General features: G+C 41.0%; 1 protein-coding gene across 1 annotated transcript in view; it reads left to right on the top strand.

Annotated features, from left to right (window-relative positions):
* Positions 1-16882, top strand: part of psd2 (pleckstrin and Sec7 domain containing 2) — a 57624-nt gene that overhangs the window by 2585 nt on the left and 38157 nt on the right. Inside the window, exons 2-3 of the mRNA XM_036568474.1 lie at positions 14787-15328; positions 16075-16776. Of these exons, the coding sequence (XP_036424367.1) occupies positions 14874-15328; positions 16075-16776 (1157 nt within the window). The 5' untranslated portion in view covers positions 14787-14873. The remainder of the gene's footprint in view (positions 1-14786; positions 15329-16074; positions 16777-16882) is intronic.

Here is a 16882-nt window from a genome sequence, read left to right as displayed (position 1 = left end):
AGCACCAATAAGGTTTCTGCTATTGTTATAATGTCGAGCTTGTAACAATAGGAGAGGCCTTCTTGGTGCTATATAGAACCATATACAATACGTTCTCCATCAATCTGAAGAACCATTTCCCCATGCAAACCATTTAAGCATGATGTAGAATGTGTTGTATATGGTTCTGTATAGCACCAAGAAAGGCTCTCCTATTGTTACAAGCTTGACATTATGACAATAGCAGACCCCTTTTGGTGATATAGAACCAACACATTTCACCATGCAAAGAGCCATTTAAGCATGAAATTGTTCTATGTGGAACTCATGGTTCTCAATATAGCCATTCCCTTTACTAAAGAACCCTTGAAGAACCATCTTTTTAAAGAGTGCATGTTTCTAACTGATGCAGTGAGCTGTGCTGATTTGTGCTCTGGAGTGCACTGTGTGAAGGGTGACTATGCGTAATGTGCGCTTGCTTAGACTTGCATGTGTGGCTGCCTGCGTCGCCTTGAGACTGAAAAGGGTTAGTGGGTCAAACAGGCGATCAGACTGCAGACTGCATGCGCTGTGTGGCAGAGAGAAGGAGGGAGGGTGAGGTGTGTGGAAGTGACCTGTGAGAATACCATTTCTCATCACATCGATTTGACTCACTGCCCAGTGCTTTCCTGTTTTAAAGGGCTCAAATCATGGAAAACAGTATTTTCCTCACTTTGTTGAAATAAAAGGTTCGATCTAGTATGTTAAGTTTCATAGTCATACAGTTCATAGTCCATACAGTACATGCACAGTTCATAGTCCATACAGTACATGCATAAACCAGCTTGTTTTGAGTTGTGATAAACTCATTTACATGTATCTGCATGTTGAGCCTACAGCAGTTTAGTCCTGCTCATTCACACTGCAGCGTCACAGGAGCGTTTCAGCCTGGGCTGCTTTTTGAATGAGGAACAATACAGGTGCAGCCAATCAGAATAGGGGTCATTTACATACACCTGTCTTCAAGACACAGAAGTGTGTCCTCTGCAGAAGACTTGTTATCATGTGTTCACTTATTTTCACTTGGAAAATCAACAAAACATGTCATTTGACCAGGGGTGACCCAAATTTTTGCATACAACTGTAAGCCCAGTTGCTACTTCTCTGCTTTCTGCAGAACTGGGTAGACGTCATCTTTTTAACCACCGGTGAGTCTAGATGCAGTGTGCCGCTTCTTCCGCCGATTCTCAATGATAAACCTTTCAGTAGGTCTAATTAGCCGTGTGGTAATACTTTCTTCTGCTAGTGAAGCTTTGACTCTTATCTCAGAGAATAATCCCTAGCCCAGAGTGGCTGATTAAGCTGGTCTGTATTGCTGTATCAGTCAGTTTTTTCCCCCCATTGCTTTGGGACTCTTCTGTCTCACTTTGTCTATCTTGTTAGTCATCCACCGCATTGCACAGTCCTTTTGCCATCCCTAAGGAAATGGTGCCTTGTTTTAATACAATCAATAAAGAGTCAGGCCTAAAGAAAGTGGGCGAGATCAAGGCAGGACGGAGGGAGGCGGGGGGAGTCTGGAGAGGAGACAATATGACGTGTAATGCAAAGTACCCTACCTATTTTACTGCTTGTTTCAAAATGTAGTGTAAAGTCCCAGAATGCATCACCTGACAACAATCTGTGAAGCCTACAGATGCACCTTTTCTGAAGCTACTGAGCATGTGGTGTTAAGTAAAGCACCTTAACACAGTGGAGAAACAAGGGGTAAGATTCTGCCACCTCTGGGCACATGGTGCAACTAAGATTTGAACCCCTTGAAAATCTATAGGCTCACCGCTACAATGGAAATCCTTAACCAGAAGATCCCCTCAAGATCTTCACGTGTATATCTGTTACCTTTTTTAGATTTTATGGACCTCTCAGTGGGTCCAGACCTCTGTTTCTCACTCTCATAACTATATACCTCATATATTAGCTTATTAGTTACTTAATAATTTATAATAATTACTGGATAATAGGTCTTAAAGGAATACTCTAGGTTTTTCCAACCCAGTCTCTATTTATATAAATAGCGAATGGTCAGTTACCACAGACAAAAATTCTGTCATGTTTCCCTGTACTAAACCTGCTGACTCAAAACAGAAACCAGTGAGAAGGTGATGAGGCCAATGACTGCTTGTTAGCCTCTGTTATAAGTGTGTTTTGGGTCAGCTGTGCAAGAAAATGATGAAAATGTTTGTCCATGGTCACTGATGGTGTAAAGTACAGATAGCAGACTCTTAGATTTAGAACTGAATAATAAGCCTGGAGTTTAAGGAAAGGCAGTGTGAAGTTTTTTTTCAAAGGGAGCCAGAATTCCATTTAATACCTATTATTTATATATGAAAAAACAAACAAATTTAAAGGAGGTACAATTTTTCTAAAAAAATGCATAATTCAATCAATGAAATGTAACAAAGTCATTCAGATTGATTTGATGTGAAATGGTTCATTGCAGAGAAATTTAGCAATTCAGATTTCTTTACAGCGGTGGTGTTAGGAACCAGAGGTCATGATGTCCACAAATATATCCACTTTATCTACTGTCCAAAACAACTAGTGAACCTCAGGTCCTCTTAGTTCTTTTATATGCAGTGTTGATCATGATAAAATAGCCATAAATCTGGAAAAAATATATTTTCTTTGGGGACTATTTTGCCTTATAACACCCTGAATGTAAATCTCCATGAGTTTTCAAAAATATATTTTAAGCCAAAAGCTGATTGCTGACATAAAACAATCATAAAACTATTGTAACTTTATAAACTATCATAAAACAGTGTTTCAGGTGTCAGACAGTGCATCTGTAACCATTTCATGCAATGGCTTTTCTGAACAGGATCTTTTAGAGGCACTAAATGCTTCAGATGTCTAGTTCCTATCAACACCACTGTGAACAGTTCTGAACTCTGAGTGTAAGTTTTTTCTAGAATCATGCATTTTACCTCAAACCACTCTGAATATCTTTGCTTACATCTTCACAAGTGCAGAAATTTTGAAAAAAAAATGATGGAATTCCCTTGTAAATCATTTAGGCTAAATATGTCTTTAACCCCTTATAATCCCAGGCATATTACATACTAAGGCCTATGATATGGAATTTCAGTGCAAACTGGCTGAGCTATTCTTAGAAGTATGTAATAAACCATTGGGCCCCACCGTGGGCCCTGGCCATTTAAGAGTTTAAAACATATAAGCATTTTAAATAATAAACTGAATAATAAAGTGAATTAATTTGGCAGCCCTAGTCAGAGAATGAAGGCTGCTACACTTCAGTTAGCTGACACTGTGGTACAGTAATGCAGTACAGTCACCATTATGCAGCATACTGTGGGCCTGCAAACCCCTTATAATGCATTCTAAAAGAGAAGCCAATGGCTAATTAAAATCTATGGGTCGCATTTGGAACAGTGGCCAGCCCTTGGACATATGTGGTTTAAGGGGTTAACAGTATGTTTTAAACTTGTAACAGTTTTCTGTTGATAAATAAAGATTCTGTATAAGTATACTTATTTCCTAGTGCCTTGCTCCAAATAGGAGATGCTACTTTAGTAGTAGGAGTGGATAAACAGGCCTATTAAAGGTAATTGGATGTCTTTGATTATGCTGGACATGACTGGTTTGCAGTGATGTCAGACTGTTTGAAGTGCGTGAGAGAACACGTGTAAGAGTGTGTGTACAGGCGTCCATGCTGGGCGGTCTGTGTGTATGTGTACAGCTTTTCAGTGTGCAGTATGTGTGTCAGTGCTGGTATGTTTACAGTACAGAGTGAGAGAGGCTGAGTGGCAGCTGACTGAAAGTAATTAAGGAGAATTGATCATTCTTAAGAGCGCTCTGTTCTGCTGACAGCACTGAAACACACACACACAAACACGCACACACGCACACACAGATACAGCAGTGCGAGCAGGCGCTCCTCAGTTTTCTCTTCTTACGTGTTTATGGATGAAAAGAATCCATTTAAAACTCACTGTCGGTGTTCGCTTGTGAATTGTCACACATAACTCTCTCCATCTGCCTTTTATCTGTTCTGCCAGAATAATAATAATCCAGTCTCTTTATTTTTGACTGTCTCTCCCTGTCGCTGTCTGACTCTCTGTCTCCGTCTGTCTCTCTGTTTCCGTCTGTCTCTCTGTCTCTGTCTGTCTCTTTCTGTTTGTTTGCCTCTCTCTTTCTTTTTTCTCCGTCTGTCTTTCTCATCCTCTCTTGTCTGTCTCTTTCTCTCTGTCTCTCCCTCTCTCTTTATCTGTCTCTTTATCTGTCTCTCTGTCTGTCTCCTGTTTTCTTTCTTTCTCTCTTTTTGTCTGCCCATCTTTTCTGTCTGTCTGTCTGTCTGTCTCTCTCTCTCTCTCTCAGCTGTCTCTCTATCTCTGCTTGTTTCTGTCTTTATCTTTGTCTGTTTGCCTCTCTATCTGTCTGTCTCTGTCTCTCTTTCTCTGTCTGTCTATTTCTCTTTATCTGTCTGTCACTGTCTGCCTGCCTGTCTCTCCCTTTCTCTCTCAGTGTCTCTCTCTTTCTCTCAAATTCAAATTCATATTCAAAGTAGCTTTATTGTCATGATTGTGTTGAGTACAATGTTGCCAAAGCATATGTTATGCAAAATACCATACCTAAGTTCAACTCAAAGCAGAACATACTTTGTAGAACTAAAAACAAATATAGAATTAATAATAGTAATCATAATAACTGTCATATCGCAATAATAACAACAATAATATAAAAAAAATAATAAGAAAGCATGTTTGTCCCTTAGGCGGCATCATGTTGCCACATATTTTGCCGTGAGAGATGCTGTTTGTCCTTCTCCAGAAAAAAAATTCGTAGTTTTTCAGATTGTGTTAGAATTCTAAAATTTGGGAGAATGTTTTTAAATTCTATCTATCTATCTATCTATCTATCTATCTATCTATCTATCTATCTATCTATCACTTTCTCCTCCTTTCTTTCTGTCTCTTTTCCACTGTTTCTCTTTCTCTCTGCCTGTCTCTCTCTGTCTGTCTGTCTCTCTCTGCCTGTCTCTCTCTCTCTCTCTCTCTCTCTTTGTAGAGGCTGGTTAGTAGCAGTGATTTATTGGCTGGTCTGTAGTGTTGAAGCTGAAGATGTATTGTGAGTTTAGGAACATCTGCCTGCCGCCCAGCATTGGGACCCTTAGTAATGCTCCAGATAACAGCCCGCCTTTCTGCAGAAAACACGCCTGTATGTGTGTTTGGTGTGTGTGAGTGTATTTCATTGCTGTCATATAAAAACCTCATTTACACCATTTCAAAACAGCACTTTGCCTTGTTAGAACATTTAAAGAAGAACAGACCAATAATGATGCGAAATTATGTGGAAGGGAAAAATGTCATTATAAAAAATGCAGTGCAGTGCAAAAGTCAGAGACCACCCTTCATTTATTCTAGTCAAAACAGCAATTAAGTATAAGTTATTCATTTTCAGGAGATATTTCTGATATAATATAATAGGTAATCCTCTTGCATAAAGAAGAGGAAAAAGGAAAATAAAATGAAAAGAAATGACCTGGTAGACCACCAAAACTGCTCCCATCAGATAAACAGTACTTAAAGCTTTCATTGTCGAGAGAGAGAGAGGAGAAAAAAATCATTTCAGATCTGAATAAATCAACAGGTGTTTCTGTCCTTCCACTGTGGAAGACAACTCAACACTATGAGTCTGTAAGGATGTGTGGCTGTGGACTGTCCACCCCAGAGTCCAGATCTCAACATACTCGAATGTGCTTGGGATTGTTTGAATTGTATCAAAAGAAAAAATGTAACCACCTTTTAAGAGTTTTGGAGGTGTGGAAAAATATTCCTGCAGACTCTCTGAAAAGCTGAAAGCAAGACTCCTGAAAAGAATGAAAGCTGCGATACAGACAGTGTGGACACACTGAGTACTGATAAATGTAATGTTATATTTAGTTTTTTCAGTTTAATACATTTTCTTTTTTTTCCTGACACTGCTATGTGAATAACCTGTACTTAATGGCTGATTTGACTGAAAATTAAATACATGAAAGGTGGTCTGTACTGTACTGTACAGTACTGTACATGTGTACATGAGAGAGAGAAGAGAGAGACTCATCAGAGTGGATCTTAAATGTCATTTGAAAGCATTTTGTCTAGTGAGAGAGACTCTGCCCTTTATTCCAGATCTTTATCTTTATTCCATAATCAAAAGGTTAAAGGTCACAATATCACAGAGACAGCCACGTCACACACACCCCCACCACCACACACACACACACACACACACACACACTGACATACACACCTCGAACACCGTTTGCTTGATTCAATCAAGTTGTCACATAACCTCTATCATGCCACATATGTGCCAACAGAAAGGTAACAGTAAACAGATTTTGTTTCCTGGTTAATGCAATGGAAGTTTCCACAAAGGGCCCAGACTGAACAGTAGCTGCGGTTTTATGGCCATTTGATTGAATTAGGCCTTAGGCTTTAGATATTCTTTAACTGCGGCATGTGCGTCAGAGCTGAGGAAGAAAGCTGCAGCTTCTCAGTCTAGCTGCTGAAGAAGAGAGGAGAGGAGAGATTTCCTCTCTCTTCTTCAGCCAGAGAGAGGGATTAGAGCATCGAAGGCATGCTATGTCATTTATATCATATTCTGTTTTAATCTCTCGTTCTCTCTCTTTCGCTATCTCCCTCACCCCTCTGTGCTTATGAAACAGCTTGCTGTCTTTTGTTTTATGCATCTCCTCTGTCCACCGTGTCGAAAACCCTGCCAAAATCATCCCTGGTTCAGCCTTAATACATGTAGTGCTGGATGATTGTCATCTACAACAGTGTATTGATATTGGTGTCACACAGTAACATTGATTTTAAGTTTTGAGGATACTAATTTTTTATTTTTCTATTTTTGCTATAGCTGGTGTAAGTAGTCATTTGGGGCTCCTAGCCACCAGGGGGCCCCACATATATGTAATTTTTTAATATTGAGTCAGCATTCAGACACTACTGGCCGTGTTGTAGTTCTAATTAATAGGCCTTGGCTAGCTAGCTAGTATCCAAGATAAGAAGAGTAGTATATAAGATATATGGGAATATCTAAGATAAGAAGTAGGGTTGCTACCTCGGTAAAATTTCTTGATCAGTTGCTTGATTTTTTAAATAAATTCAATGGACAGTTAGCGATGCTCAGTCTAAGGAAGATAGATTAGGATGACCAGACGTAACGGTTTTGGTCTCTGGCTAGAGCTGTCCCCGGAAATGTCCTCATTTTTACCTGCAAATTAACACCGGAAAGTCCTAAGAAAGACCTGGCAGCAGAGCAGATGGGCAGATGCTTGTTTTGGCTGCTTCTGTCTACTTAACACTTCCACCACTTGCTCACCTAGTTTTAGAGAATACTGAGGCACCTCAAAACGTTGCAGTGTATTTTCGAGACTGGACGCTGAATTTCGGCTCCAAAGTGTGCATCATAGCGCGAAAGCCCTGGTTCTCAATGACCGAGAACAGACAGCAGGTCACATAGCACCGAAGTCTGGCCTTGCCAGTAGCGAACGAAAAAACAGAGATTAAGACAAACATTTGGAGGACTTATTCGCATTTATAAGCAGCGCGGTTGGTTAAATCTGCAGTGAGAGACCGTCTTTCTCTAAAAAGTTGCAAAAATGAACTCGCTTCTCTTTCGGATTTTGCCGTTCCACCTTAAATGGTGCAGCAGTTACATTCGGCGCCTAAGGCAGAATTTAAGGTGGAACGGAAAAAATTAGAACGGGAAGCTGGCGAATGAGAAGCGACTTCAGCCTCGTAAAACAGCCGGATGCTGAGACATTTTACAAGAAACTCTTCTAGTTTTGAAGAAGTTTTCTGGCGGAGATGGAAGGAAAGCGACTGTAGCTGAAGCTTAAAGCAGAGCAAAGTAAATCTGCGCTCTGGTTTATATTTTTAGCCCATACTAGAACATTAACACATACTGAGGCGTACTGGACATTAAATGTTGTGGCTCCCAAGGTGGTTTGACTTTGTTGAAAGGCAAAATGGCTCTTTTGAACATTTGTGTTGTGACTCCTGACCTAACCTGGCTTTTAATGCAGAGGGAGCCGGTTGGATTTCTTGCTCATCCAGTAGTGTTTTTGTTATGTGCCGCCACAAACTGTCCAGGCGCTGCACTTACCCACTTCCAGTTTCGCCTTTTGCGTTCCATCAACATTACGTTATAAATTAAATATTTAGAAAATCGATTTTTGACATTTATGAATCGATTCAGAATCGTTCATGTCCGCATCGCGATGCATCTAAGAATCGAGTTTTTCCCGCACCCCTAATATAAACCCTACCATATTAAAAAGGCAGTGCACACAATGGATTCTGATAAAGGCCTCTATAAATGTGGCTGTTGCAGCTCGGCGTACGCAAATACTGAAGACATTAGAAGACATATTGAAGTATTTAGCTATATAAGTATTAAACACATATTTTAACCCATTTCATCAGGCTCTGAAAATGTATTCTTCGAAAGTTCTTCGAAAAGAACACCAAGAATGGCCTTCTCAGCTGCTATAGTTGCAACACTTGCGTAACACAACAGTTTTCAATGTACCACCGTTTCTGTTTAAATAAACGTTTTGCCATGTTTTTTTGTAAAGCTTAACCAGAAGCTGTTAAGTGTCATAGTTCTATGGTTTACCATAGCTTCACTTACCATGGTAGGCTACTGTATTCTAACACAGTTAATAACACAGTTAATAAAGTTACTTAGTTAGCACCCAACCTTATCAGTCAGCCTTCACTATAGTTTATTACGTGAAACTGGAACTGTCCCCTCTTTTTTATTCCATAGATAAAAACACTGGATATTTTAATGATACATTGACCGCCGAACTGGTTTTCATTTCAGAAATCTAGTCACCTTAAAATAGATGTTAGATGTTAGTTTGTTATTATATTGCTGCCCAGTACATAAACATGCCACCAACAGTGCACCTTTCCCTAAGGATTGACCCTACATTGAGGGTTATCTGAGCTACTGTGCTAGAAAAGCCAGCATAGACCAGCATAGTTGGTCACTAGCAAAACCAACATATGTTGTGTTTTTTGAATGCTGGTAACTGAATGCATCAACCAGCATGACCATGTTGGGTAACCTGTTAACCCAGCACCAGACCAGCACTAGAACAGCATGGAATTAATGCTGTGCTATGTTTGAACAAGAAGCCGGCGAATGGGAAGCAAACTTCAGCTTCGTCTGTCTTACTGTGTTTTGGGGGGGTTTATTTTAATTTTATGTGTATTAAAGTTGGAAGTGATTCACACATTGATGGATTTGCTGATGTGTGTGAGATTGTATTTCTACCGGAGCGCTAAACTTGGTTTTTTATGTCGGGTGCAGACTGAATACTTTTGTGCTGGTCCGAGTGGCTAATTAGCACAACCACAGTTATCAAAGAATTAAAAGCTACTGAGAGCAGTCCGTGCAATCTAGATTAATCTATGTTTGAGGATTATACCAAAACAAATTTGGTGAAAATTGGTTGAGTAATAAGGAAGTTGTGACTGATTTAATCCTGAGAACAAGCGGATCTTGACCGCTCCAACATGGCGGACGCACAGACGTATTGCTTCAGATAGAGAACAACAGACAACGTGGCATCTAGGTATGTATATCTATGAGATAAACATAAGCAGTTGAAACTGCTAACATAAGAAAATGATTGGATTCCAGGACAATTTGTGTCCAGAAATGGAATGATTTTTGATGATTTAGATATTTAAAATGCTTAATCTCACTGATCATAGAGCTAATCATACTTATTTTATTTCAGGAATTTGCTATAAATAGATAATTGCAGTTTATTATTTGATATCATTTACTAGGTTTTCCATGTCATAACTTCTCATTGTTCTCAAAATTCTTTAAACTGTAAATAAACCATCTGCTTATGTTTTGGTGTGTAGTTGATGACGTCACTATACAGTGTGTAAGTTATTAAATGATTTGTGTGGGAGGAGCAAACAAGTAGGATGTTGTTTAATGTTCAGAAACAGCCTTACTGGTGGATAACAAAAACAGAGGTCCTTGATAATGCACATACTATAACACATTGTAAACTGCTTGACATTTGCTTGATATTGTGAGTTGCTTCAAATGAACAGCATAAAAGCATAAGGCTCAGAAAACATTGCTTTATTATCTTTAGTAAATGAATCTTAAATAGTGTCATTGGATACCATGATACAGTGATATGCTTTGAAAACACTGATATTCTTTGTCAGTCTGTTGTTGTATGGGGTAATTTGATGAACTGTATTAGGCGTGAGGTGTCAGTTGAGTCTGATGTGTGCAAACTCAGCATCGTACCGCAGTATTGTGCTGCACTGCTGCAAGGCTGATATCAGAGACCAGAGCCAAGTAGCAGAGGTTTAATCCTGTCAGGATTCTGCCTCTTTAGAACTGCAGTTGTCAAGTGTTACTTCGCCTCTTGTGTATTTGAATGCTTTTATCTTGTATCCTCACTGCATTTATTCACACATCAGTTTGCGCTTCTCACGTTTCTTTGACATTTCAAGTGCAGGCCCTGCTGAAAAAGGACCATTAAAAACCAGGGGGGGTGATTTCACATTAAAACTCTGCAACACTTGTGGTGAAACAGAACAAGTATATATATATACTTGTTCTGTTTCACCACAAGTGTTGCAGGGTTTTAATGTGAAATCACCCCTTTGTAGCTCTACAATTACAGACTGTAGTCCGTCTGTTTCTCTTCATACTTTGTTAGCCCCCTTTTACCCTGTTCTTTAGTGGTCAGGACCCCCATGGACCATCTCAGAGCAGGTACTATTTGGGTGGTGGATCATTCTCAGCACTGCAGTAACACTGACATGGTGGTGGTGTGTTAGTGTGTGTTGCGCTGGTACGAGTGGATCAGACTGTTTTTAAACACCTCAGCATCACTGCTGGACTGAGAATAGTCCACCAACCAAAAATATCCAGCCAACAGCGTCCTGTGACCACTGATGAAGGACTAGAGGATGACCAACACAAACTGTGCAGCAGCAGATGAGCTATCGTCTCTGACTTTATATCTACAAGGTAGAATGACAAGGTAGGAGTGTCTAATAGAGTGGACAGTGAGTGGACGCAGTGTTTAAAAACTCCAGCAGCACTGCTGTGTCTGATCCACTCAGACCAGCGCAACACACACTAACACACCACCACCACATCACTGTTAGTGCAGTGCTGAGAATGATCCACCACCCAAATAGTACCTGGTCTGTCAGGGACAATGAGCGTAGAAGTAAGGAGGTGGTCATAATGTTATGCTTGATCAGTGAATGTTTGTGTGTGTGTAAAAAGTATATGTTATGATCTGTAATTCGTCTTGCGCTTTATTGTTTCCCATATTGTTTAACGCAGATTTACATGCAGAGCTATACTGAACCTACAATACAACCAGAGCTGTTGTATGTCAGTAATGAATGTTCATTCAAGTCTTGTCCTGCAAAGCTACAACACAGAAGGGATTGCAACTATTTATTTGTACCAGTTGCTCGACTAGTTTCTCAAAAAAGTACTCAACTAGTTGTCATTTATTATGAGTAAAGACAAACAATGACAGTTTTCTGGATATCAGTGAAATGTATTCTATTAGCTTGCTACTGATAGCTAACAACAGATGCTCCATTCTGAGGTAGTTAAGCATAGCAGAAAGTATTTTTGCTGTATTTTTAGTCTCTGATGCACTGCAGGACCTTTCCTTACTCTTCTGTGGACCAGTTCTTATCAGTCAGATGAGAAGCAAGCTAAATATCGAAATGCTAGCTAGTCAGTAACATGCGGTTGCCTGCTCTGCACACTATGACAACTATGAGACTTTTGGGACAAAATACAGACAGAGAATTAAAAAGGTTTGTAAAGTTCATGGATTCCTGTGTTTAAAAGTTAATTAGAGAGTTATATTTGAAGCTGTATTTATAGAGTTAAGAAGAAAACAAGACAGTTTGTGTGTTTGGTGATAGGCATACAACATTGTATGACATGGGTCTCTATATGCTAAATCAGGGTGATTCCATGACTGGGGTGCCATTTAATCCTTGTAACTCTTAAAATATAAACTTCATTTTTAAAAATTATTTTTCCGCAGTAAATATATCAAACATATATTTAACCATTCAAAAATGTATTACCTCATCTCAAGAACAATGTCTCTTTTTTACATGGTTTCTTTGCTGACAGTGCCTTAAATGAGTAACAGCATAGAATTCTTAGCAAAGAATTAGCAAATACACAAAATGTGGCTAACTAGCATATATGCTAATGGTGCAAGGACATTAATGACATTCTTATGCTTTACATAAAATATACTTTTTCAAGTTTCAATAAAAAATACTTTATTGCCAAATCAGTCAGTAAGAGAAATTTCTTTCAGTCATGCTCAAACACTCAAACACTATGTACTCATACCCAAAACATCCATAATCTCAATAAAATAACAAACATTGACGTCAATTAAAAGAAACAAGGTTAAGATTGTGGAGTGGACTTCAAAGGTATGATAGCGGAAGGGCAGGAACTGTTACTAAACCGAGATACTACATAAGATGCTTTGAAACCTTTTGCCAGAAGCAAAAGAAGAGCTTTTTAAAAAGGTACTGTAATGTGTGGGAGCTATTTGCATAGATTTTAAATACGCACCACTTTCTCTTGCTGCTCTCTCTCATGTGCCGCTGTGCTACAATACCAGACACATATGGAGAAGGTCAGCACACTTTCCAGAGTAGCTCAATAAAAATGTATCATACAGTCTCTAGTCACACCAAATTTCTTAAGCTGTCTTATAAAGAAAAGTCTTTGATGAGCTTTTCCCCAACAAGACAGCAGTGTTGCTCTCCTACTCAAGAGATGAGCTGATGGTTGTCCCTAGGAACCCTCTCCATCTCCCCACCACTGACGGTCAGAGGTGGTAGGTCCCACCTCCATCTCTTAAAGTCAATACTCAGGCTTAAGTTATTCACCCTGCTCCACTCCACTGAGGCCATGTCCCTGGATGCTGTTTCATTGTCAGTAGATACCAGTCCCCACAATGTTGTATCATTCACAAACTTATACAATTTGACAGAGTCAGAATCTGATATACAGTCTCTGGAATACCGAGAATGTAATAGAGAGGACGAAACGCAGCACTATAATTTGGGTTACAGGGTTGAACTTTCAAAGTGACCTCATCTGGCAATATCACAATATCACTGAAAATAAAGAAAAAATGAATGACAGAACTTTATTTTCTTTTTCCCATGATGTGCTAGAAATTTGGTTGATGCAAATTCCAATTGAACATGTGACTTCCGGAAATTTCATAGTGGTGAAAGTGTTTCGGTCACAGGGTTGAGTGACTGTTGTGGGACACAACTTAAATGTACATTTTCATAACCTGTAATGGATGACTCATGACAAATGATGTTTAAAGCATGGGACATTAAATGAATTCAATTTTTGAAGTATTTCAGTGGTTGTATTTCAAGGTACTGTTTTCAAAGTGCTGTAGATTTTTTAATCTAAAATATTCACATAGGTTGTTGTGAAGGTCACTTTACCTTTACATACATATTTGTAAGTGTAATATCAGTGGGACGCAAATGGCACCCCAGTCGTGGAGTCACTGCTTTCTGGATCCACCACCTGGAAGCTCACTAAACAGTTTTTTTGCTGCTGTATATTATTGCTAAACTGGTCAATGCAGCCTCTTCTGTTCAGCACAATTGCGCCTCATCCCTGGTCTAACACATCAGTGGTGCTAGGGGCTTGCTAGCACCCACTAGCACCCCCTGAAAGATGTTTACAGGCATACAGGCATTTTCATGTATCATCTGAATGTAGTTAGGCTAGTTCATACACTGAGAATGCACAGCAGGCTGCTGATACAAGATCAGTCTTGTTTTAGTGTACTCTAAATCAAACCATTAACTGACGCCACATCGTCAGTCAGTCACTATATGTCCACTCTGTGCTCATAAGATTTATGTAGTGGAGTATTTCTGCTTAGCTGTTTCAACATGGACAGCTTTCTTATTCCTTATAAAAAAGAAAACGTTCAGAGTGAAACCAACTTCTGTCGATTGGAATCACTGCAACACCACAGTGATATCATACTGACTACACAGCTGGGCACATCACCACCATAACCTATATTAAACTGTGTTATACCAAACAGCCTTTTCCTATGTTGAGCTGCTAGAGAGCAACGAGGGGTAAAATAGAAAAGGAGAGAACCTCCAATGTAATTAGCTCCCACTAAATGTTTGTATGCTTTTTGAAAACATTGTTTTACCCACTATAATCAGCTCCTGCTAGATGTATTTTGAGTGCTACATATTGAATCAGTGTATAGCTTGGTTATGATTATGGCAAATTAAAAAAAAATCTTATTACACCAGATGTCAACCTTCTGATTGGTTGCTGTCTGACAAAGTTATGCCCTTCAACCTCCCTGTGTTGAAAAATTGGCACAGCGACAGCCATAGAGTGCCCCCATAGTACCCCTTTCAAAAGGTTTCAGCACCCCATAGCAACAATATCCAATGTCACCCCCTGATGACGTCAGTTGTAGCATGTAACCGCTTTCAAAAATGTTCATAAGCTCTAACAGGGGGGTGAGATTAGCGCTTAACTCTGCAGGAGGACAGCTCTATAGGAGCAGGATTAGCAATATTTACCACAGAGGAATATGCAAGGTCACTTCATATTAATGCTGTGCAGCAGGAGCTCATTTACAGTTACAATCAGTCATCTTTACCTTCAACTAATACCTTTCCCGCCTTTCCCCTCAGAGCTGTAAACTTTGACCCTTAAGCCCTGTGCTGGTCCTTGACTTTGCGACCCTGGACTGCATACACATTCTGACTGAAGAGGCCGCCATGAGCCAGGAGGGGCAGGGTGACCCCCTCCACACGCACACATCACCTCCAGATGCACTTGTAGAGGCCCAAGAGGATCCCGACAGCCCTGAGGCTGGAGATGTGGAGCAGGAGAAGGAGGCAGGGGAGGTGAATGTTTTGGACTGTCAGGCTGAGGAACGGGCAAGTAGAGATGAAGGAGAGACGGAAGTAGTTTCAGAAGAAGAAAAGCCAGAAGAAGAACTAAATGGGGATGTGCTGGCTAATGGAGAGCAGAGGACAGACGAAGACGAAGAGATCGGAGATGGTTCTAGAAAGAACGGAGAGGATGAAAGCTGCTGCCTGCAGGCAGAACCTGAGCACAGCAAAGGAGACAGCGACAATGTCCCTAGCACTGAATATGAGGGTCATGACGTCCTCCCACATCCATTGGACCAACCCGCGGAGGATTCAGTGGAGCCGCAGCACACTGTGAGGTCAGTAATCTAATGATTTATATCAGCCGACCAAAGAACAGATTAGGATTAGCCCACAAAATAAATCTAAATCATACAAATCGTCATTGTTCAGAGAGAGAGCAAGTACGAGAGAGAGAGATCATTTGAAGGTCAGCACTGTCAGAGGCATGATTCTCTCTCTCCAGGCCATATGATCAAGAAATGGACATGTATTAGGGTGAAATAAGGATAAGTTCGCATGTTTTGATCCAATGTGAGAGCCAAATATGAGATGTATTACCCTGTCTGACATTTTTGCTTATTTATATGTAGAACAGGAAGAGCAGGATTATACTTTTGGCAATATTTCGGGGTTGATCAGGGGGCACACTAAAAGTGGTGTGCTTCAGTAGAGGCAGTTAAGCACTGTCAGAAGTGGGCTGTAACACGTGTGTACAGGCAAAGAGTAGGGAGATATTTTGGGGCTGAGTGGCGGGGGAGCTGTCCTGGATGAAGCGCTGCTCTTCTGGGATTCTGCTGCTCCAGTCTTGATGCATGAGTGTGACAGTGGCGCAGCTATAGTTAGAAGTATGCATACGCCATCCTGCTCTACGAACACCGCCATGCACCAGCCAGCTGCTCCACTGTTTGCAAAAAGCTGCTGTGTAGCCTGGGCAAATTTTATAAAGCATGTAGTTTAGCAGATAGAAGAAGGTGGAACTGGGGAGGTATCGTGGAATATAGGATGCTTTTGGATGCACTAATCAGGGTGTGTGTGTTTGCAGGGTGCAAAACGGCACTAGCGAGGACAGCGAAGGGCAGGAGGAAGACGAAGGCTGTGATGAAGAGCCAGCTCAAGGGAACTTGGACACATTCAGCTCCACCTTTGAGCTTTCAGTGGAAGAAGCAGACGCGGAGGTAGAGGAGGAAGAAGAGGCGCCAAACCAGGACAGTTTCAGCTCAGCATTCGAGCGCATCGTGGAACAAGCTGGTGGATCCACAGCGCTCGAGGACGAGGAGGAGGAGGAGGACGGTGGCGAGGAAGAGTGTGACAGGGCCAAGGAAAGCCAGGACGGCTTCAGCTCCACGTTTGAACGCATTGTGGAGTCGGAGCTTCTGCGAGGTGGCACTTGCTACAGTAGCCTGGACTCACTGGACGTGCTGTCGCTCACGGACGAGACGGACAGCTGTGTGAGCTTCGAGGCACCCCTCACGCCGCTCATCCAGCAGAGGGCGCTGGCAGGGCCTGAGCCTCCAGAGCTGGAGCTGGAGACCGTGCAGGAGGGAGCCGAGACCCAGGAGGGGGAGGGGGAGCTGGACACTGGAAGGAACGAAGCGGGCTCCGGAAGCCCCCTCCGGACCTCCATCCCAGGCAGCAGGTCTGAAAATGTCCTGAGCCAGCCGGCGCAGTGGAGCATTCCCAATGGATTCCACAATGACCTGTCAGGCAGCATAGAGAGGCCAGGAATCCTCCCCAGCTCTGTCAGGTAAGGGTGAGGCAATGTGAGTCAATGTGTTTCAATTTAGGTACTGTGCACTATATTCTTACACTACACACTATGTAGTTCAGTATATAGTGTCTGTTTTGTTAGG

Source organism: Colossoma macropomum, unplaced genomic scaffold (genome assembly GCF_904425465.1).
Source record: "Colossoma macropomum unplaced genomic scaffold, Colossoma_macropomum, whole genome shotgun sequence".
In the NCBI taxonomy this organism is placed as follows: Eukaryota; Metazoa; Chordata; class Actinopteri; order Characiformes; family Serrasalmidae; genus Colossoma; species Colossoma macropomum.
The sequence above is the reverse complement of the archived record's forward strand: the minus strand, read 5'-3'. Positions and strand labels throughout refer to the sequence as shown.